Raw genomic sequence first — 24,614 nt, 5'->3', positions numbered from 1 at the left:
TCAGCAAAAGATAAACATGCTATTTACCTCTTCTGCAACCTCTTCCTCTTCATTAAGTGCTCAGAGATCTTAATCCACTACTGAAATGCCACTTGCAATTACTCGCTAACCCAGCTGCTTTTATTTTCTAATGTTGGCAAATCTTTTCCACGAATTATATTTTCATTCTTATGCTTATTATGGTCACATGTTACCTAGATACAGTGAAAAGCTTGTCTTGCACCTGTTCCAGTGATTTGTTTTTTTGGTTTAGGACATACACATTTAACAATCGACTTTGGCTCCCAGTCTTCACATCTGAAAATGCACCGTGCATTTAATTTGGAGTGCAGCTCTTAACAGTGGGTTCCTAAAAGCTGTAAATCCCATCCCGGACAATGCTGATTAAAATTCATCTCTGTGTCCGTGGTGTGGATGTGAATCAGGAGGTGTGGTTGCATGTAGTTTCAAAGAAAGCATTGCCCATACATTGTAAATGTGGAGCTGCCCTTTGATGTTGGGCATAGAGAAAAGGGAGCCTCGCGTTAGGCCAGACGGTCCTTTTCACGGAAAGTCTCGCCATATGATGTCTGCTGTTCCTTGTTTTGTCGAACAAAGAAGCTGCTTTGTATCTACCTGTAATTTCTCTGGTGACTTCATTCACCCAACAGCAGCACATTGTTCATGCAGGTCAATTCATTACACATGCATTGAGGTAGAACAGGGTAAAACAATCACAATACAGATTAAAGTGTACAAGCTACAGTGAAAGTGCAGTGCAGGTAAACACAAAGGTGTATGATCGTAAAGGGGTAGTCTGTGAGGTGAAGAGTCTATTTTATTGTACAGGAGGCCTGTTCCAGAGTATGGGGAAGAATTTGTTCCACAGAATATTTAGTTAGCAGTCCTTTGCCCTGTGATCTAAATCACACTTCCAACTAGATATTTAAGATCATTTAATTAAAATGAATGGTCAACGTCACAAAAACAAAGGAACTGGTTGTGGACAACAGGAGGAATGGAGACAGACTAATCCCTATTGACATCAATGGATCTGGGGCTGAGAGGGTGAACAGCTTTAAGTTCCTCGGCATAAACATCACTGAGGACCTCACTTGGTCTGTACGTACTGGCTGTGTGGTGAAATGGGCAGAACAGCGCCTCTTTCACCTCAGACGATTGAAGAAGTTTGGTATGGCCCCCCGAATTCTAAGAACTTCCCACAGGGGCACAATTGAGAGCATCCTGACTGGCTGCATCACTGCCTGGAATGGGAACTGTACTTCCCTCAATTGCAGGACTCTGCAGAGAATGGTGCGGACAGCTCAGCGCATCTGTAGATGTGAACTTCACACTATTCAGGACATTTACAAAGACAGGTGTGTAAGAAGGACCCGAAGGATCTTTGAGGACCCGAGTCACCCCAACCACAAACTGTTTCAGCTGCTACCATCCAGGAAATGGTACTGCAGCATAAAAGCCAGGACCAACAAGCTCCGGGACAGCTTCTTCCACCAGGCCATCAGACTGCTTAACTCATGCTGACACAACTGTATTTCTATGTTATAGTGACTATCCTGTTGGTCATGCTATTTATTATAAATTACTATAAATTGTACATTGCACATTTAGATGGAGAAGTAACATAAAGATTTTTACTTCTCATGTATATGAGGGATAAAGTCAATGCAATTCAATACTGGCATGCTAGAAGAGAGTCATTTGCATATAGAACATCGAACAGTACAGCACAGTATAGGCCCTTTGGCCCACAATGTTGTGCTCACCCTTAAACCCTGCCTCCCATATAACCCCCCACCTTAAATTCCTCCATATACCTGTCTAGTAGTCTCTTAAATTTCACCAGTGTATCTGCCTCCACCACTGACTCAGGCAGTGCATTCCACGTACCAACCACTCTCTGAGTAAAAAACCTTCCTCTAATATACCCCTTGAACTTCCCACCCCTTGCCTTAAAGCCATGTCCCCTTGTATTGAGCAGTGGTGCCCTGGGGAAGAGGTGCTGGCTATCCACTCGATCTATTCCTCTTATTATCTAGTATACCTCTATGATGTCTCCTCTCATTCTCCTTCTCTCCAGAGAGTGAAGCCCTAGCTCCCTTAATCTCTGATCATAGTTCATACTCTCTAAACCAGGCAGCATCCTGGTAAATCTCCTCTGTACCCTTTCCAATGCTTCCACATCCTTCCTATAGTGAGGAGACCAGAACTGGACACAGTACTCCAAGTGTGGCCTAACCAGAGTTTTATAGAGCTGCATCATTACCCTGCGACTCAAACTCTATCGCTCGACTTATGAAAGCTAACATTCCATAAGCTTTCTTAACTACCCTATCTACCTGTGAGGCAACTTTCAGGGATCTGTGGACATGTACCCCGAGATCCCTCTGCTCCTCCACACTACCAAGTATCCTGCCATTTACTTTGTACTCTGCCTTGGAGTTTGTCCTTCCAAAGTGTACCACCTCACACTTCTCTGGGTTGAACTCCATCTGCCACTTCTCAGCCCACTTCTGCATTTTATCAATGTCTCTCTGCAATCTTCAACAATCCTCTACACTATCCACAACACCACCAACTTTTGTGTCGTCTGCAAACTTGCCAACCCACCCTTCTACCCCCACATCCAGGTCGTTAATAAAAATCACGAAAAGTAGAGGTCCCAGAGCTGATCCTTGTGGGACACTGCTAATCATAGCTCTCCAATCTGAATGTACTCCCTCCACCTCAACCCTCTGCTTTCAGCAGGCAAGCCAATTCTGAATTCACCTGGCCAAACTTCCCTGGATCCTATGCCTTCTGACTTTCTGAATAAGCCTACCGTGTGGAACCTCGTCAAATACCTTACTGAAATCCATGTAGATCACATCCACTGCACTACCCTCATCTATAGGCCTGGTCACCTCCTCAAAGAACTCTTATCAGGCTTGTTAGACACGATCTGCCCTTCAGCAAAGCCATGCTGACTGTAGCTGATCAGATCATGATTCTCTAAATGCCCAGAGATCCTATCTCTAAGAATCTTTTCCAACAGCTTTCCCTCCACAGACGTAAGGCTCACTGGTCTATAATTACCCAGACTATCCCTACCATCTTTTTTGAACAAGGGGACAACATTCGCCTCCCTCCAGTCCTCCGGTACCATTCCCATGGACAACGAGGACATAAAGATCCTAGCCAGAGGCTCTGCAATCTCTCCCCTCGCCTTGTGGAGCAGCCATGTCAGCTGCTTGTACAGTGGTGATTGACGGGGAAGGGATGGGAATTTGTAGCTTGAATTTTGAATCTATGCCCTCAAATCCTCTTTAAAGGGTTGCCTTCTTCCTGCAGGTCAATATGTTCATGTAGCACTTCTGTGTTTTGGATCACCGGTTGGCAGGTTGCATTCAGCAATCCTTTGCGTTAAAGTTGTGTGTTAACAGATGACAATTCAATGGGAGAGTCAAATTCCACAAATTGTAACAGTACTGACAGGGTAAACATTGGATTTATATAGCACTGTGAGGTCCCAAAGTTGTTCACAGTTGAAGTACAGTGTAGAGAGTGCAATAGACAGCTTCCACACAGCTTCTAAATGCCGTATTTGAGGAGGGTTGGCAGGGAGAAGGGTGTGAGCAGCAGGCAAGGCAGAATCCTTTGCTTTTCAGGCTGTCTTTTAACTGCACTTACAGGCAGATAATTGGTAGACAACCTCTAACAGTACAGTCAGTGTCAGCTTTGCCTAAGTCATGTAATGGGGGTTGAATACACAGCTACATGAGAGTGGTACCACTGATGCATATGTGAAATGTAAGGAACCTCAACCAACTCCGCCGGGAAAGGAAGATTAACTTGCAGTCCTTGTTCTCCAGGCATTTGATCAGAGTATCTGCAGGGATGAGCATTTGGCAGTGGCTTTCTTTCAACGAGGGATTACTTTGTACAAACATGAAAAGTAAGTTCCTTTCCTACATTTTTTTTTTGGAGTCTGCTCAATACAATACCTAGTGAAATCAGTAGGTGCCCTAAGGTTTTCACAGTAGGCTAGACTTCAGGCTGCTTGGGAAAATTCTGAATTCAGTTTATCAGATTTTTTTGAAGCTGTATAACATAGATGAGTACAGCACTAGACAGGCCATTTTACCTATGATGCTGTGCCGATATTGAAGCCAGTTTATACAGGAAGTCCTCCTCCCTTGTATCATCCATATCCCTTCATACCCGTCATATGCATGTTCCTATCAAGATTTTTATACTCCAGCAGACTGCCTGCTTCCATTACTATCCTATTCCAGGCGCCTATCGCTCCCTGCATAAAGTACAATGTGTCCCTCACATCAGTCAGAACAAGCACTGTTTGCATTTTGTCATTTTCTTTTGGTTTTGCTTGATGTGTGTTTGACAGAACTTGCAAGTCAAGGATCATTGGTGGAAATGAAATTGCTTGTGTGATGTCTTTTCAGAACTGTTTATTGCATTTAATATTGCACCATATTGTGTTGTTCAGATATGAAGAGGCTTCAAGGGACTTCACAGAAGCATTTAATCTACTGAGAGGCAACCAGTTAATTGACTACAAGCAGTTGGGCCTAAGGTACAAGCTGGGTGCTTGTCAAGTAAGTAGAATTAAAGAACAAGTTTGCCTGTGCAGAACTGGCTGAGTTAGGGAAAGAAAGCCCATGAGGAAAGGGGCATCCTTTGGGGTGGCAGGGACAGAAAAGAAGTCCAGTTGTTCAGCACGCAAGGGTGAATGAGGAAACCAAGAAGATCATACTACAGGCATTCCGTGATAGGGAGACAGGTTGCTGAGCAAGGGTCTGAACAGGGAAAATGGTGCTCACTCTGGAAATATTTTGGATTTCGGAGCTTCAATGGCGATGGCCTCTGCTTCTGGTTTCATGGTCAAACCTTTACAGCTGGTCCTTCCGCTGGACGAATTTTAGATGATAGCAAATGAGGAACAAGAATCAAACCCCCAAGAAGGCTTCTTGACCTGTCAGGGAGCTTCCATGTGGGATTGCCAGCCCAGGGTGTCGGGGAAGCCAAACTGATCACCCAAAATTCCACAGAGTCCCTGGTGTGGTGAACATTATGGTTGCTTCTTCTTGGATAATAGCCTGAAATTCACCTGGTGGCTTCTGCAACTGGATGTCACCTCGGTATTAATCCCCATCTATTTCGTAATGTTAGTTGAAATGGAGAGTCCATGTTCTCGATACGTATGTTTGACTTGTAGTCAATGAAGACACACACTACAAGGCAGAAGGTGTGCATCATGCAAGCCTTTGCTTCTGACCGCAGGGAAACAATTGGCCTTATGGCCTAATTAAGTTTCATTTATTCCTGGCGTGGGGGAGTACACTGCAGATAGCTTTGTCAGTTGTTTCAAGGTAGGTTGGAACAATCTAGTTTGAAGGAATACTAACATTATGGTAATGAAAGGAGCCCAGACAGGCTTTCTTTGTCCTGACCAGGAACAGCTCCTGTGGTGATGATGCAACTAAAATATTTCGATTAGCTCAACCCGAATGATGAACTTCACCCAGGGATCACTCCTCCCTCCCGCTAGAAATGTTCATTTGATTGATGACAAAGCCTGGAACTTAGGTGAGTGAGGAAAAAATATTGTGGGAGAAAAATAACTTAATATTCAACATCTGTGATCCCGCAAGCAGAGAGCAGAATTCAGTGAAGTACATGTGAAAATACACATCCTCTCTCTCCACTTTTAAGTGGGTGACCTGAGTTAATAAGCACCTGATGTTTTAAAGTTAGGCCGATGTTTTGGTGTAATCTAGACTAAAGACTGTTGCTTTCGAACTGTTCACTTGATTGGGTAATTGTGGCCCGTCTGTGGCTGCCAGTGGGGGAATATCAAACAGAGAATGCTGAAGCACTCAGCAGGTCAGGCCACAACTGTGGAAACAAGAAAGGAGTCAATGTTCCAGGTCAGACACACTTCCCCAGAACTTGGAAGAAGACAGAAGAAGCTGCAGGGTGAAGGGGGATGTGCTTGATAGGGTAAAACTGGGGTGGTCTTGAGAAAAGCTGTAACAAGGTTAACTGTCAGTCAGTGAATGAGAGTAAGTTAGAGGGTAATAACATAGATAAAAGAATGTGGGACCTGTGAAATGCCCACCTATGACTGTTGTAGTGTCAGCTAGGAATGATCCAAACCATTAGTTCTAAGAAGGTGCTGTAGGACAGAGCACAGTGCAACAAAGCTTTTAGTGTTACTCTGTCTATAAAACAATGCTTGTTTCTTCTTAAAAACCTGATGATTTAAACGTACAGACAATACCAGTTCTCTAACACTTTGCTCTTTGATCCTCGCAGGTGCTTCACAATTTAGCGCTGGCACATGCTATGTTAAAGGAATGGGACAAAGCTGAAAAGGTTATGAAGAAAGCCTTAACTTTTAAAACTGAAGCCAAGCACAATTTTGTGGATCATGCTCTGGAAGCTGTTTGGGTATTGTCTTCCTTTTGGTATTCCCCAGTTTACAGATCTTCTGTACTTTGCTGTCCTCTCGTGTGTCCACAAGCCCCTTTTGTGTTAACTGTGATAGGAGAGAACACATCTGGTGAACTGTACATGGTTGGTCTCTTTACCCAGGGAAAGGTGATAATGCATTGCAAACAGTCCAGGGAAGGCTGACTTGAAATGGTCAGATTTTCTTAGGAGTGCAAGGACTGCTAGTTTTTTGGAGTTTTTTTTAGATTAGTTTCTTGGAAGGTCTAGGTTTGTATCTGTTGGAGTTTAATAGAGTGAGAGGAGGCTTGATTGAAACATACAAAATCTTGAGGATGGCTTCCTCTAACAGGAGAATTTAAAACTATAAGTCACTGTCAGTTTTTTAAAAGGTGTAACCAATATAAGACAAAGATAAAATGACTTTTTTTTCTAGGGATTGTACATCTCTGGAACTCTTCTGCTGATTCTAAATATCTCAAACAATCACAAACATTAGCCATAATAAAAAAAAATCTTAAAGGTCTTAGATAAAAAATAGAAAACATTCCAACCCATTGGCTAGCTGCAATGATTACTGCAGGGACAGCTTCTATCACTTCCTCTCCTGTGAAATATATGTGTGCAGGCTCTCTGCTCCTCTGGCAGGACTTTGCATTATAGATGATGGGGAACTTTTGCAACGCCCTCCCCCCACACTGACCTCTGTCAGAGATCAATGCCAGAATGCAGTCAGCAAAACGCCAACATACTCCTGACAGCATGTCTGGCAGTTGTGTGTTTTCACTGCTTGTGTTGACGTCATGAAGCTGCTAACAGTTGCGCCAGGTTTGAGGTCTCTTTGGTGATTCTCTGCAATTTTTGGCTTGTTAGTGACTAACTTGTCTCCACAGAAGCGAGAGCTGTTTGATCTCCTGCAGTTCCCGGAAGGGGAGTTCTTCAGACCAAAGAAAAAAGTGGTAGCTCAGCTGGAAAAGCAGGACTTCCTGGGAGAGGCCAAGGTAGTGACTCATCTCCATTTAACCAATCCATATTTTGAAAGATTGTCCAACTCATTTGCCAAGGGATTTGGTCGGTAGGGCTTTAGCTTTCTGCTGCTGACTTTGCCGCATTTCAGGGGGCCATGTCTAGTGATCACAGATATTTTTGTTAAATCTCCTATTTGTGAGATTGTAGCCAAAGTTGTGGCAGGGCCAGAAAACTAAACCATATCAGAGGTGCTGTGAAGTGCCTAGTTCTGATTGGGATGGAATTGATAAGGCCCAGTTCACCTTGTCATGTGTGACGCCCAGCAGAGCTACCGGACAGATGATGCTAATGAGAGAGATAAGAAAGACAATGGAGAAACATTCAAAATGCTAATAAGAGAGAAGAGAGGGATTAACGGGAAAGAAACACAATTCAGATATTGACAGACCAGTTGCTTTGAACCTGAACTGTTTGAAGTTTGATGGACAGGTGATACCCCAGCAGGGGGATAAAAGGAGCAGGTTTGCTAAGGCACGCGACACACCACGAGACCCTGGAAAGAGCAGTGTGCCCCCACAAGTGGTGGGAGTTTGGAGGACCGGTTCGCGGGAACCGACCAGAGGCTCACAGGGTGTAAAGGTACAATCAGTGGAAACCTGGGGTGTGTGTCTGCCCTTGCCTGGGTGCTGGGTTCACCGCAGAAGAACGATCGTATCTGGAACGGAGCTTTGACATACTCTGATTTTGAGAAGAAGTAAGTGGGTCTTCATAATTATACTCTCCTTTTCCAAAGGCACTTTTTATTTGAGGGAAAAGGGGTTGTGTGATTATGCTTTAAGCAATACAGGCCAACTGAAAACCCGTAGAGGGATAGCAACACAGAATGAAACAGTCAGCGATGTTGGACAATTAGATATTACGTAACAAAGGCTGATTGAGTGATTTTTGTCACATTTTTTAAGATGAGTTCAGCCTGGAGCAGTATTGACTCCCATTATTGTACCTGATGCCTTGCTGCCTGCAGTAAATGGGGACCTGCCCTGCTCCTGGGCTGTTGCCAGTGGTGTTCTTGTTCAGGTGACCCAGAGAGACAATTGCATCTTCGTAAATGGAAGAGTGGTCCGTCTTGAAATGGCTGCTAGGGGAGAGCCTGGGTGGTGAGTGGGGTTAGGTTTTACTTTTAAAGCAGATATTGACCCCCATGGCTGAAAAGGTGGTTCTCTGGGAAGTGTTGTTCATAAGACACTTAACTTGAGGAGATGCTGTACAATGAGGAAGCACAGTAAAGAGTTTAGACATGATGGCAATAATGGCTTCCAAATTCCATACAGGGTAGGTTATTTTGACAACGGAGACCAGATAAAATAGATGACAGTGAATTCACAACCCACTCTTTACCTCTCCTGATTTTATTTTTTTTTCTGATCAAAATCAATAAAGTTAATAGTGGTGAGTGATGTTGAAAATTGACAAGTCAATACCACAGCTTTTTTTGACTAGTCCTGCCGAAGGATTTCGGATGAAACGTGGACTGTACTTTTTTCCATAGATGCTGCCTGGCCTGCTGAGTTCCTCCAGCATTTTGTGTGTGTTAACACAGCCTGTGCACCATCACACCAAAATGACATTTCCAGCTAGTTTCCGACTCTGTGCATCATTTATTTCCAGAGCAGTTTTAATGCAGTAAAATGTTTTGCCAGTGAGTAGTCAAACAAAGTTTGATGGCAAGACACATGATGCAGGTATTAGGACCTTTATACCACAGCTTGGTCAAAGAGCTAAGGACATTTGAAAGGAGGAAATGATCACTGATGAATATCCTGTCAGGTCAGAAGCCTGTGCAGTCTCCACACACTGAATTCAGCTGCTCTCATTTGCTCGTATTCTAGGTGGTTGCATCAGTCATCGACAAAGATGAATTCTCAGGTTTCGCTCCCTTGCAGCCTCTGGTATGCTTCATTTTATGTATTTTTTTTTAAAAGCAAGAATGTATAACTTGAATCTTTCTTATTAAGTGTTCAGTGGCTTAAAGTACTATCAACATGATGCAAATGTTACTTCTGTTAGAATTGTGAGAAAGAATTGCACAGTTTGGGTGGAAGGGGAAATGAACTTGGCACAGAGCTTGATCCATAGAGAATTCCCTATCTGACCATATCAGAAACTCATTGAAATTCTAGATGCATGATAAATAGAAATGTCCCAAAAGGACCTAACTGTAATCCCTTCAAATGGAATAATGGGCCAGATTTTCATCTGGTTTTACAGTGCATTCCAGTTAATTGGGTCATTGGTTAATTGGGGCAGCTGCTTATTTGGGACAACTCTTTTAAAAAAAACAAAAATTAATCGAGAAAATAGTCGGGATTCCCTTCATTTATTTAGGACACTATACCACTTAAATGGGGCAAGAGACTGTTGCTGATCAGTTTCTAACTAGTGTCAGATGTGTGTACTTGTGTGACACTACACTGTGCTTAGGGCGAATAGTTTTTAAATAGTATCAGTTGCGTGTGCTTGTGTTCAAAACCGGTGATTTTTTTCTCTGATAATTGGTGAGAAATAAGCAGTAAGACAATTCAGAACTGTCTTTCTCACTGTGCTTTCAAGCATTCAGTCTTGGAGATGCCAGAAAAGTCCAGGAATGAAAATTGAAGATTTGGAGGATGCAGTCATCGATAGTGTTGTATAAAGGCAATCTATTATCTGTACTCCAAGCTTGTTCTGATTTTTGTTAATGTACAGTCATTCAAAAGAACATAGCAGCATATACTGAATGAATTCCTCCATTGATAATTATTAGGAACTAACACGCAGGTTTGTAGTACTGTTGTAGTATTGATAATGTTCTTATTTGTTCTGTACTTCTTTTAAATACCTATATAATTTGTAACTCAATTAAACAGAAGTTTGTCTTTTTTTATACCTTTTTAACTATAAAAGGTATAGGAGGGAGGAGAAGATGGCGGCACGATTACTAAATGACAATAAAAAGGGACTGCGTGTCCTCATAATCTAATCTAACCTATTTCCATGAAACTTGGACTAACTGGGGTAGTCGCTTCCTTGGGCCAAAGTGTACTGGTCGTAATGTGGAAGAACAGGTCCTGATGTTGCTCCTGGCACTTTTCCTGAAGCTGCCGGGCTGTGAAGATCATGTTGATCGTACTCCTGTTCTTCCTAAATCCACACTGCGATTCAGGCAGCATTGACTCGGTGATGTTGCTGATGAGTCTCTGAAGCATCACTTTAGCCAGGACCTTTCCAGCAACAGAAAGGAGCGATATGCCCATACTATTGCCGCAGATGGCTTTGTCACCCTTGTTCTTATAAATGACATCCTGGGAATTACCTGGCATGAGCGGTGCGTCACACTGAAATACTTGTAAAGACCAACTGCAGGAGTATTGAAGCCATGATCACCCAGCGTCAGCTGCAGTGGCTGGGGCACGTGATAAGGATGCCCCCATATCGGCTACCCCCAGAGTGTTATACAGCCAGCTACATCATGGTTGACACTCAGCTGGAGGGCCGAAGAAGCACTATAAGGATAGGATGAAGAATGCTTTAAGGAAGTGCAAGATCAGACCCGAGGACCTGGAGGATGTTGCTGCTGACCGTACCACTTGGCGACAGCTGTGTAGGGATGGGGTTCGTATTCTGGAGATGGAAAGAACAACCAGAAGACAGCAGAAGAGAGCCAGGAGAAATGCAGCCATGGTTGCCACCACTACCACATATACAGTACATGTCCCACCTGCAATAGAGCTTGTGGGTCCGGGATAAGGCTGTATAGTCATCAAAGATCTCACCGTTAAAGGAGTGGCCGTCGTCATCGGATTTCGATGGACAACCAAAGCGAGAGAGAAGAGAGACTGGTCCTAATGTGTCCCAATTAACTAGAGTCCACTGTGTAGTCAACATTAGAGTAAACATCTTTTCAAGGTGTTGCTGAAAGTGCAGTTGATGATTTAACAACGAGAGTATCTGATACTCCATATCTCAAAAATCCTGAGTGTAAGGAAGAAGCAACTGTCTGTCTCCTTAACCAATCAGATTGATAGCATATGGAAGAGAACTGCAAATTAGGTTGGTGATTTAGTATTGAATTTGGTATAGAAGTTACATTAGAGAAAGAGGAGAAGAAGTGGACAGGACTTCTTATGTTATGTTTTAGAAACAATTAAGATTGGAAGGAATAAGCATACTTATTGTAAATGTTCAGTGCAGTGAAGTTGTTTGGTAGTTATTAACATGTGTAGGGTATTTAAACTTGTAATAACCTGTCCTAACCCTTTATTATGCTTGTTTGTATCTGAGTGACATGTAGAAACCTCAGGCTACTCGACACATTCCACTGATAAACTGGTTAATGATAAACTGTTTCCATGAACCGGAGTAGCTCCACCTGGACAAAAAAAAGTTTTGAGTTTAATTATACATCTCTCCTCACCCAAATCTACTAAACCGTGAGCCTAAATGACAGTGAATACCAACGGTGCTCCTGTTAATTTTGACTGAAAAGGCTGATTTTGTCCAAGAAAGAGAGAAATTTAATTTTGAACTTGGAACTTTATTTTGTTTGGAAGCTCGGTTGCTTTGAATTTGTTTTGTAACTGGATTTAGGGAAGAAATTCTCAAACCAGTGCTTTAAGAGGCTTTATTAAAATGAGTAAACATGTATCCTTTTTATAAATTGAATGTGTTTCCACTCTAAATTTTCTATTGCTTTGTGGGCTGTGGATGTCACTAGCAATGCCAGCATGTCCATCCCCAGTTACCCCGAACTGAGAGGTGAGTTATTAATGAACCACTTCAATGAGTCAGCAGTCAGGGAGGGTAAATTCCCAGGGCCTGACAAGGTGTCCCCTTGGAACCCTGTGTGAGGCAAATGCAGAAAACGCAGCAGCCTTAGCAGAGATATTTAAATCATCCTTAGGGACAGGTGAGGTGCTGGAGGATTAGAGGATAGATAATGTTGTTCCACTGTTTAAGAAAGGCTGTAAAAATAAACAAAGAAATTATAGGCCGGTGAGCGTGACATCAGTTGTGGGAAAGTTATTGGAAGGCTAGATATGTATAGTATTTGGATAGACAGGGACCTATTAGGGATAGTGAGCATGGCTTTGTGTGTGGTAGATCATGTCTAACCAATCTTATAGAGTTTTTTAAGGAAGGTAACCAGAAAGTTGATGAGGGCAAGGCAGTGGCTGTTGTCTACATGGACTTTAGCAAGGCACTTGACAAGGTCCTGCATGGGAGGTTGGTCAAGAAGATTCAGTTGCTCAGCATTCGAGGTAAGGTAGTAAATTGGATTAGGCATTGGCTTTGTGGGAGAAACCAGAGAGTGGTAGTAGATGGTTGCCTGTCTGACTGGAGGCCTGTGACTAGTGGAGTGCTGCAGCGGTTGGTACTGGGCCCTTTGCTGTTTGTCATCTATATCAATAATCTAGATGATAATGTGATTAACTGGATCAGCAAGTTTGTGGATAACACCGAGACTGGGGGTGTAATGGACAGTGAGAAAGACAATCAAAGCTTGCAGTGGGATCTTACCCAGCTGAGAAATGGCAGATTGAAGGTAATGCAGACAAGTGCAAGGTCTTACAGTTCGGTAGGAACAACTAGGACAGGTTTACACAGTGGACGGTAGGGCACTGAGGAGTGTGCTTAAATAAAGGGATCTGGGAATATAGGTCCATGATTAATTGAAAATTGGTGACATAGATGGATAGGGTCATAAAGAAAACATTTGGCACATCGGCCTTCATAAATCAAAGTATTTGGTGGAACGCAGCAGGCCAGGTAGCATCTATAGGAAGAAGTACAGTCGATGTTTCGGATCGAGACCCATCGTCAGGACTAACGGACAAAAGAGATAGTAAGAGATTTGAAAGTGGGAGGGGGAGACCCGAAATGATAGAAGACAGGAGGGGGGAGGGATGAAGCTAAGAGCTGGAAAGTTGATTGACAAAAGGGATACAGGGCTGGAGAAGGGAGAGTATCATGGGACGGATGGCCTGGGAAGAAAGAAAGGGGGAGGGGGGCACCAGAGGAAGATGGAGGACAGGCAAGGAGTTATTGTGAGAGAGAGAGAGAGAGAGAGAAAGAGAGAAATAAATAAATAACGGATGGGGTAAGAATGGGAGGAGGGGCATTAACGGAAGTTTGAGAAGTCAATGTTCATGCCATCAGGTTGGATGCTACCCAGACGGAATATAAGGTGTTGTTCCTCCAACCTGAGTGTGGCTTCATCTTTACAGTAGAGGAGGCCATGGATAGACATGTCAGAATGGGATGTGGAATTAAAATGTGTGGCCACTGGGAGATACTGCTTTCTCTGGCGGACAGAGTGTAGGTGTTCAGCGAAGCGGTCTCCCAATCTACATCGGGTCTCACCAATATATAGAAGGCCACACAGTATATCGCACCAGCCGACTCACAGGTGAAGTGTTGCCTCACCTGGAAGGACTGTCTGGGGCCCTGAGTGGTGGTGAGGGAGGAAGTGTAAGGGCATGTGTAGCACTTGTTCCACTTACAAGGATAAATGCCAGGAGGGAGATCAGTGGGGAGGGATGGGGGGGATGAATGGACAAGGGAGTCACATAGGGAGCGATCCCTGCAGAAAGCAGAAAGTTGGGGGAGGGAAAGATGTGCTTAGTGGTGGGATCCCGTTGGAGGTGGCGGAAGTTATGGAGAATAATATGTTGGACCTGGAGGCTGGTGGGGTGGTAGGTGAGGACCAGGGGAACCCTATTCCTAGTGGGGTGACGGGAGGATGGAGTGAGAGCAGATGTGCGTGAAATGGGGGAAATGTGTTGGAGGGCAGAGTTGATGGTGGAGGAAGGAAACCCCTTTGTTTAAAAAAGGAAGACATCTCCTTCGTTCTTAAATGAAAAGACTCATCCTGAGAGCAGGTGCGGCAGAGATGGAGGAATTGCGAGAAGGGGATGGCATTTTTGCAAGAGACAGGGTGAGAAGAGGAATAGTCCAGGTAGCTGTGAGAGTCAGTAGGTTTATAGTGGACATCAGTGGATAAGCTGTCTCCAGAGATAGAGACAGAGAGATCAAGGAATGGGAGGGAGGTGTCGGAAATGGACCAGATAAATCTGAGGGCAGGGTGGAAGTTGGAGGCAAAGTTGATGGAGTCAATGAGCTCAGCATGCGTGCAGGAAGCAGCGCCAATTTCTTTCTGCAGGGATCGCTCCCAACGCGACTCCCTTGTCCATTCGTTCCCCCCCATCCCTTCCCACCGATCTCCTTCCTGGCACTTATCCTTGTAAGCAGAACAAGTGCTACACCTACCCTTACACTTCCTCCCTCACCACCATTCAGGGCCCCAGACAGACCTTTCAGGTGAGGCAACACTTCACCTGTGAGTCGTCTGGTGTGATATATTGTGTGGCCTATATATTGGTGAGACCCAAGGCAGGTTGGGAGACCGCTTCACTGAACACCTACGCTCTGTCCGTCAGAGGAAGCAGGATCTCCCAGTGGCCACACGCTTTAATTCCACGTCCCATTTCCATTCTGTTATGTCTACCAATGGCCTCCTCTACTGTTGAGATGAAGCCACACTCAGGTTGGAGGAACAACACCTTATATTCCGTCTGGGTAGCCTCCAACCTGATGGCATGAACACTGATTTCTCTAACTTATGTTAATGCCCCTTCTCCCCTTCTTACCCCATCCTTTATTCATTCATTCATTCATTCTCTCGCTCCCTCTTTCCCTCTCACAAATACTCCTTGCCTGTTCTCCATCTTCCTCTGGTGCTCCCCCCCCCACCTTTCTTTCTCCCCATGCCTCCCGTCCCACAATCCTCTCCCTTCGCCAGCCATGTATCCCTTTTGCCAATCAACTTTCCAGCTCTTAGCTTCATCCCTCCCCCTCCTGTCTTCTCCTATCATTTCAGATCTCCCCCTCCCCCTCCCACTTTCAAATCTCTTACTGTCTCTTCTTTCAGTTAGTCCTGACGAAGGGTCTCGACCCAAAACGTCGACTGTACTTCTTCCCATGGATGCTGCCTGGCCTGCTGCATTCCACCAGCATTTTGTGTGTGTTACTTGAATTTCCAGCATCTGCAGATTTTCTTGTGATTTAGTACAGCAGATGGGATGTTAAGTTGAAGTTGTATAAAATGTTGTGAGGTCTAATTTGCAGTATTCGGTGCAGTTTTTGCCACCTACCTTCAGGAAAGATGTAAATAAGGTTGAAAAGGTACAGAGAAAATTTACAAGGATATTGCTGGGTCTGGAGGACCTGAGTTATAAGGAAAGATTGAATTGGTTAGGACTTTATTCCTTGGAATGTAGAAGATTGAATGGAGATTTGATAGAGGGATACCAAATTACGAGGGGTATCGATAGGGAAAATGCAAACAGGCTTTTTCCTCTGCGGTTGGGTGAGACTACAACTAGAGGTCATGAGTTAAAGGTGAGAGGTGAAATGTTTAAGGGGAACATGATGGGAAACTTCACTTAGAGGGTTGTGAGAGTGTGGAATAAGCTGCCAGTGTAAGTGGTGCATTTGAGCTCAGTTTCTACGTTTAATAGAAGTTTGGTTCGGTACGTGGGTGCTAGGGGTATGGAGGCTATAGTTTCAGTACAGGTCGATAGGACTCAGCAGTTTAAATGGTTCTGCACAGACTAGATGGGATGAAGATGCTGTACTTTTCTATGACTTTTATTCTATTTAATGCTTAGTTGTTAGAAATTATGAATGGATAGCGAGCCCAGTATTTGTTTTACTCTGTGTTTCACAGCCACCTTCTCTAATAGTTGTTGTGGATCACTGTGTAAACCTAGTTGTGGTTGGGAGAACATTCTGTGCCTATGCCTTGATCTATTGAAGTCCGTAAAATTAAATAACTAGCCACAAAACTTTCTTTTCTTTTTAAATCTTTTTATTGAATAAGTATACAAAAAGGTAAACCATATAAACATTAATACAATGTTAAAATATAATAGAATTCCAGAAGGTATCAATACCAAAAAAAATACTACAAACAATGTAATTTAAACATAAAAAACCAAGATAACATAATAGTATACTAAATTTTATATATATATCAATGGAAAAAAAAAGAAAAAAAAAACCCCCAAAAAAAAACCCACCGTGCAACTAACTAAAAGCAAAGCAAAGCAATGGGCTAACTTGAAACCAAACAGAGTTAAACTTAAAATCACGTCCTCAATCCCGACCTCCTTTAAAAACAGTGGAAAAAAAACAAGAAGGGTATGTATTACATTAAATGAAAGTATCGAATAAAAGGTCCCCAAACCTGTTCAAATTTAAATGAAGAATCATAAAGGTTGCTTCTAATTTTCTCCAGATTCAAACATAAAATCGTCTGAGAGAACCAAAAAAAGGTAGTTGGAGCATTAAGCTCTTTCCAATGTTGTAAAATACACCTTTTCGCCATTAAAGTAAGAAATGCAATCATTCTACGGGCTGAAGGGGAAAGATTACTAGAAATTTTAGGAAGTCCAAAGATAGCAGTAATAGGGTGAGGAGAGATATCTATATTTAATACCTTAGAAATAATATTAAAAATATCTCTCCAAAAAGTTTCCAAAGTAGGACAAGACCAAAACATATGAGTTAAAGAGGCTATCTGCCCCGAACATCTATCCCAAAAAGGATTAATATGCGAGTAAAAACGCGCTAACTTATAGAAACATAGAAAATAGGTGCAGGAGTAGGCCATTCAGCCCTTCGAGCCTGCACCGCCATTTATTATGATCATGGCTGATCATCCAACTCAGAACCCAGCCTTCCCTCCATACCCCCTGACCCCTGTAGCCACAAGGGCCATATCTAACTTCCTTTTAAACATAGCTAATGAACTGGCCTCAACAGTTTGCTGTGGCAGAGAATTCCACAGATTCACCACTCTCTGTGTGAAGAAGTTTTTCCTAATCTCGGTCCTAAAAGGCTTCCCCTCTATCCTCAAACTGTGACCCCTCGTTCTGGACCTCCCCAACATCGGGAACCATCTTCCCGCATCTAGCCTGTCCAATCCCTTTAGGATCTTATACGTTTCAATCAGATCCCCCCTCAATCTTCTAAATTCCAACGAGTACAAGCCCAGTTCATCCAGTCTTTCTTCATATGAAAGACCTGCCATCCCAGGAATCAATCTGGTGAACCTTCTTTGTACTCCCTCTATGGCAAAGATGTCTTTCCTCAGATTAAGGGACCAAAACTGCACACAATACTCCAGGTGTGGTCTCACCAAGGCCTTGTACAACTGCAGTAGTACCTCCCTGCTCCTGTACTCGAATCCTCTCGCTATAAATGCCAGCATACCGTTCGCCTTTTTCACCGCCTGCTGTACCTGCATGCCCACTTTCAATGACTGGTGTATAATGACACCCAGGTCTCGTTGCACCTCCCCTTTTCCTAATCGGCCACCATTCAGATAATAATCTGTTTTCCTATTTTTGCCACCAAAGTGGATAACTTCACATTTATCCACATTAAATTGGATCTGCCATGAGTTTGCCCATTCACCCAACCTATCCAAGTCACCCTGCATCCTCTTAGCATCCTCCTCACTGCTAACACTGCCACCCAGCTTCGTGTCATCCGCAAACTTGGAGATGCTGCATTTAATTCCCTCATCCAAGTCATTAATATATATTGTAAACAACTGGGGTCCTAGCACTGAGCCTTGCGGTACCCCACTAGTCACCGCCTGCCATTCTGAAAAGGTCCCGTTTATTCCCACTCTTTGCTTCCTGTCTGCTAACCAATTCTCCACCCACACCAATACCTTACCCCCAATACCGTGTGCTTTAAGTTTGCACACTAATCTCCTGTGTGGGACCTTGTCAAAAGCCTTTTGAAAATCCAAATATACCACATCCACTGGTTCTCCCCTATCCACTCTACTAGTTACATCCTCAAAAAATTCTATGAGATTCGTCAGACATGATTTTCCTTTCACAAATCCATGCTGACTTTGTCCGATCATTTCACCGCTTTCCAAATGTGCTGTTATCACATCCTTGATAACTGACTCCAGCAGTTTCCCCACCACCGACGTTAGGCTAACCGGCCTATAATTCCCCGGTTTCTCTCTCCCTCCTTTTTTAAAAAGTGGGGTTACATTAGCCACCCTCCAATCCTCAGGAACTAGTCCAGAATCTAACGAGTTTTGAAAAATTATCACTAATGCATCCACTATTTCTTGGGCCACTTCCTTAAGCACTCTGGGATGCAGACCATCTGGCCCTGGGGATTTATCTGCCTTCAATCCCTTCAATTTACCTAACACCACTTCCCTACTAACATGTATTTCGCTCAGTTCCTCCATCTCACTGGACCCTCTGTCCCTTACTATTTCTGGAAGATTATTTATGTCCTCCTTAGTGAAGACAGAACCAAAGTAATTATTCAATTGGTCTGCCATGTCCTTGCTCCCCATAATCAATTCACCTGTTTCTGTTTGCAGGGGACCTACATTTGTCTTTATCAGTCTTTTCCTTTTTACATATCTATAAAAGCTTTTACAGTCCGTTTTTATGTTCTCTGCCAGTTTTCTCTCATAATCTTTTTTCCCCTTCCTAATTAAGCCCTTTGTCCTCCTCTGCTGAACTCTGAATTTCTCCCAGTCCTCAGGTGAGCCACTTTCTCTGGCTAATTTGTATGCTACTTCTTTGGAATTGATACTATCCCTAATTTCTCTTGTCAGCCACGGGTGCACTACCTTCCTTGATTTATTCTTTTGCCAAACTGGGATGAACAATTGTTGTAGTTCATCCATGCAACCTTTAAATGCCTGCCATTGCATATCCACCGTCAATCCTTTAAGTGTCATTTGCCAGTCTATCTTGGCTAATTCACGACTCATACCTTCAAAGTTACCCCTCTTTAAGTTCAGAACCTTTGTTTCTGAATTAACTACGTCACTCTCCATGTTAATGAAGAATTCCACCATATTATGGTCACTCTTACCCAAGGGGCCTCTCACGACTTATCTTTGGACATATGTGCTCTATGAACCACTTTAAATTGAATTAGGGAATGTTTAGCACAAATAGAGGAAGTATTAACTAATTGTAAAATCTGCCCCCAATCATCCACAGAAATGGTGAGCCCCAATTCCTGTTCCCAATCTACCCTAATCTTATCAAATGGAGCTTTCCTAAGTTTCATAATAATATTATAAATCATAGCCGATGCACCTTTCTGACATGGATTGAGGTTAATTATCGAATCTAAAATATATGTAGGAGGAAGCATTGGAAAGGAAGAAAGTATAGTACTTAGGAAATTTCTAACTTGTAAATATCTAAAAAAATGTATTCTTGATAAATTATATTTATTAGATAATTGTTCAAAAGACATAAGGGAACCATCTAAAAATAAATCCAAAAACCGTAAAATACCCTTAGTCTTCCAGGTTTGAAAAGCGCGATCCGTAAAAGAGGGAGGAAAAAATATGTTACCTAAAATAGGAATCGCTAACCCGAATTGATTAAGATCAAAAAATTTTCTGAATTGAAACCAAATGCGCAAAGCATATTTAACTATCGGGTTAGAGACCTGCTTAAGGCGTTTCGAATCAAAAGGGAGAGAGGAGCCTAAAATAGAGCCAAGTGTATAACCCTGAACAGATTGTAGTTCCAATGCTACCCATTTAGGAATAGATAGTATATCCTGATCAAGTAACCAAAATTTCATATGTCGAATATTAATAGCCCAATAATAGAATCTAAAGTTAGGTAATGCTAAACCTCCATCTCTCTTAGCTTTCTGTAAGTGTATTTTACCCAGTCTCGGATTCTTATTCTGCCAAATAAATGAAGAAATTTTAGAGTCAACTTTATCAAAGAAAGATTTTGGAACAAAAATTGGTAATGCCTGAAACACATATAAAAATTTTGGCAAAAAAAACATCTTAACTGCATTAATACGACCAATCAAAGTTAAATATAAGGGAAACCATTTAGATGAAAGTTGAGTAATATGGTCTATTAATGGTAAAAAGTTAATCTTAAATAAATCTTTATATTTACAAGTAATTTTAATCCCAAGATAAGAAAAATAATTATCAATCAATTTAAATGGAAATTTATAATATAAGGGAAGATGTTTATTAATCGGAAAGAGTTCACTCTTACTAAGATTTAATTTATAACCTGAAAAGAAACCAAATTGTGCTAATAACTCTAAAACAGCAGGAATGGATTTCTCAGGATTAGAAATATATAACAGTAAATCATCAGCATAGAGTGATAATTTATGGGACTTTAATCCCCGAGTTATCCCAGTAATATTTGAAGATTCTCGAATAGCAATTGCAAGAGGTTCTAATGCAATATCAAATAATAGGGGACTAAGAGGACAGCCTTGTCGAGTACCTCGAAAGAGAGGAAAAAAAGGTGAGTTTAAAGAGTTAGTACGGACCGAGGCTACAGGGGAATGATATAACAGTTTAATCCAGGATATAAATTTCAAGCTAAAATTAAACATTTCAAGCACCTTAAATAAATAGGGCCATTCTACTCTATCAAAAGCTTTCTCGGCGTCTAAAGAAATAACACACTCAGGAACATTTTGTGAGGGAGTATAAACTAGCCACAAAACTTTGAGGCAATGTCAGTGTGGTTTACCTCCTCTGAGAATTTTATTATGCATGTTGAAGCCACCATTTTAGAGCAAAACGTGGTGATTTCAAATATATGAATCAGATCCATTATTCAAATTTAATTTACAGGCACCGGAACCTGCTCCTCAGAAGAAAGTACCTGAAAAATTCAAGTAAGTTTTTAAAAATTTGAGCTATGCCTGTACTTATATGGGATACTGGTGAGCAGAGAGCTCAGGGGAACTGATGTATGCATGTTTGCCTATGGTTTCAGGCTGCAGTGACTTACTCAGTCATTGGTACCCTTTGATCATAAGATAAACTGAGTACAGTATCAACTTCATAATCACATCCAGGTTTATTATCATTGATACGTGTCATGAAATTTGTCATTTAGTGGCTGCAGTGCAGACATAAAAATTACTCTGAATTTGCAAAAGTAAATAAATAGTGCGAAAGACAAGGTAGGTGTTCATAGACCATTGAGAAATCTGATAGTGGGGGCTGAGAGCTGTCCTTAAAACATTGAATGTGGCTCCTGTACCTCTTCCTGATGATATTAATGCAAAGTGGGCAGGTCCCAGATGGTAAGGGTCTTTAATATTGGACACTGCCTCCATCATGGATCTGGCTGAGTTTACAGCCCTCTGCAGCCTCTTGTAACTCAGTACAATGGAGGTTCCCTACCAGGATGTGGTGTAATCAGTCAGGATGCTTTCCACCATACATCTACAGGAATATGTTGGAGTCTTTACTGACATGCCAAATCACCTCAAACTCCTAATGAAGTAACGCAATCTTTGTGATTGCATCAATGAGTTGGGCCCAGGATAGATCTTCCAAGACACTGACATCAGGGACTTCAAGCCTTACACCACTGACCCCTCAAAGTTTAAAGTACATTTATTATCTAAGTATGTATACATTATACAATGAGAATTGTCTACTTATAGACAGCCATAAAACAAGAAACCTAAAAGAACCCATTTAAAAAAAAATCGACAAACACCTAATGTGCAGAGAGGGAAAAAACACAAATCGTGCAAACAATAAAAGTGAGCAAATAGCATTTAGAACGAAAGTGAGTCCTCAGACACGAAGCCTGGAGCAATTGGTATGTGCTCTCTTAACTCCTCCTTCCTGAAGTCCCTGGTCTTGCTGACATTGAGTGGGAGGTTGTTGCTGAGACACCACTACCAGCCGATCCATTAGGCCTCCTTGTCGCAATCTGTGATTCTACCAGCAACAGTGGCGTGATTGTGTTCCTATAAATTTGTCATACTAAATGTTAGAGGATCTCAGCAAGTCAGGCGGCATCGATGGAGGGGATAAACAATTGATATTTTGGGCTGAAACCCTTCATCAGGGCTGAAGAGGATAGCCATAGAGGCCAGCATAAGAAGGTGGGGGTGGAGGCAGGGAACTAACAGGTGATAGGTAAGACCAGCTGAGGGGTAAGGCTGGTGGGTGGGGTAGGGGGGGATCGCTGGAGACAGTCTATCCACTGACAACTTTTACAAACCTATCAACTCTCACAAATATCCTGACTATCTCTCTTTCTACCCTGTCAATTATAAAAATAGAACATTGAAGAGCACAGCACAGGAACAGGCCATTAGCCAACAAGCAAATCAAAAGCACCCAAACACTAATCCCTCCTACCTACACCATGTCCATATCCCTCTATTTTCCTTATCTCCTCCTTATATCCATGTGCCTATCCAAATGTCTGTTAAAAGCCTCTGATGTTATTTGCCTCTTCCACCATGCCAGGCAGTGGTTTTCAGGCATCTTCTACTCTCTGAGTAAAAAGTTTACCCCTCACATCCCCCTTGAACCTATGCCCTCTCACCTTCAGCGCATTCTCTCTGGCATTAGACATTTCAACCCTGGGAAATGGATACTCTCTATCTATGCCTCTCGTAATATTGTAAACCTCTGTCAGATCTCCCCTCAGCCTCCGGCACTCTAGGGAAAATGACCCAAGCTTACGCAGCCTCTTGTGATAGCCCCTAAACCAGACAGCATCCTGGTGAGTCTCATCTAAAACTGTCGCCAAAACCTCAACAGTGGGGCACCAGAACTGTATGCAACGCTCCACATGTAGCCTAACCAGAGTTTTATGAAGTTGCAACATAATCTCTTGACTTTTGAACTAAATAGCTCGACTAATGCTATTGCTTTCTCACAGTTCCTCGGTCTCCGCTGCATAGATTTGTGGGGGATGGGGTTGAAATCAGAAACTGCAAAAGGAGTAGTTGCTCCCAGAGCTGAGCAGGGGTCCTGAGAATAAATTACCACAATTAAGCTAATTACACCATTCACCATATTTCTCAGATTAACATCCTCTTGTTGTCAGCCTCCCATGCACAGGCCATGCTTCCTTCTCCCATTGTGGACTCTGCTTCATTTAATGTCTCAGATCCCAAAAGGAATAAATCCAGACTTCACAACAGTTACTGATGTTTGTGTCTCCAGCACAACCTTGATCTCTTCATTTCCAGCAGTTAGTTATTCTATAATTTCGCAAACAAAAGAAAATCCGCAGATGCTGGAAATCCAAACAACACTGCCAAAATGCTGGAGGAACTCAGCAGGCCAGGCAGCATCTACCGAAAAGAGCACAGTCAATGTTGTGGGCCAAAACCCTTTGGCAAGATTGATTCAGTCAATTTTATTCAAAAGTACTGTAAAATTACACCCAACTAGGCTCATTTTCGAAAGAGTTATTCAGCTTAATCTCTTTGTGAGGGGTTCTTTCTTGTGATTGAAATCTGTCCATCAGTTCATAGCCTATGAAGTTCGACACATGATCAGTGGCATTATTTTTTGTAGAGATGTGCCAGCACATAAAATTATCTCGTTAACTCAGCTGTGATGCTTAAACATTGAAAAATGTACATATGGGGATGTGACCAGGTTTAATGAAGTTTCTTTTATCTCTGTAGAACACTGGAGGGAAAACCTTACCGTGTGTTATTTAACTTCATCCCCAATAATGAAAAGGAGCTGGAATTGCAGCCAGGAAATATCGTCTTCCTGCAGGAGCAAGGTCAGGACAACTGGGCCACAATCATGTTCAACGACAAGGCAAGTTTCAATGGAGCAATTCTCAGCAGGGCACAGTGCACACACTTCAGGAGATCATTGGATGTAGCTCGCCAACTCAGAACCGTATGGCAATTTCTTTTATTCGGAGTACCATTCTGAAGGTTTATGGTGAAATTATGGGCATACAGCTGATGACATTTGACACAACAAGCTAGCATGTACATGATGGTTGGTTTGCTGCATCCTTGTGTTATGTAGAACTCAGTGTTTTTAACATGTCAACATTGTTTGCAATAACAGATCGTAATTGAGGAAAAGCAACATAGTAGCTGGTCTGAAATACCTATTAATGTAAAAATAATTTATCTTTGGCAGGTTGTTAGTGCCAAACCTTGGGTCACCCTTCACTCCTATGGGTTCTCCCTTGGAGAGTTGATGGGCTTGTCCACACTGTCACAACTGGAGTGTTAGGATCAAAATAGATTTGACTGTTGGGTCATTCAATGCTCTCAAACTGGCAAATATCCAGAAGGAAAAGATATCACCT

At 42.5% G+C, this 24,614-nt stretch overlaps 1 protein-coding gene across 2 annotated transcripts in view; it reads left to right on the top strand.

Annotated features, from left to right (window-relative positions):
* Positions 1-24,614, top strand: part of ncf2 (neutrophil cytosolic factor 2) — a 55,501-nt gene that overhangs the window by 4,163 nt on the left and 26,724 nt on the right. For both annotated transcript variants that reach the window (XM_063064053.1, XM_063064052.1), the window contains exons 2-8: positions 3,852-3,934; positions 4,487-4,595; positions 6,316-6,450; positions 7,344-7,451; positions 9,309-9,368; positions 21,146-21,189; positions 23,965-24,106. In XM_063064053.1, the coding sequence (XP_062920123.1) occupies positions 3,852-3,934; positions 4,487-4,595; positions 6,316-6,450; positions 7,344-7,451; positions 9,309-9,368; positions 21,146-21,189; positions 23,965-24,106 (681 nt within the window). The remainder of the gene's footprint in view (positions 1-3,851; positions 3,935-4,486; positions 4,596-6,315; positions 6,451-7,343; positions 7,452-9,308; positions 9,369-21,145; positions 21,190-23,964; positions 24,107-24,614) is intronic.

This window comes from Mobula hypostoma, chromosome 12 (genome assembly GCF_963921235.1).
Source record: "Mobula hypostoma chromosome 12, sMobHyp1.1, whole genome shotgun sequence".
Lineage (NCBI taxonomy): Eukaryota > Metazoa > Chordata > Chondrichthyes > Myliobatiformes > Myliobatidae > Mobula > Mobula hypostoma.
This window is presented reverse-complemented; position numbering and strand designations above follow the sequence as displayed.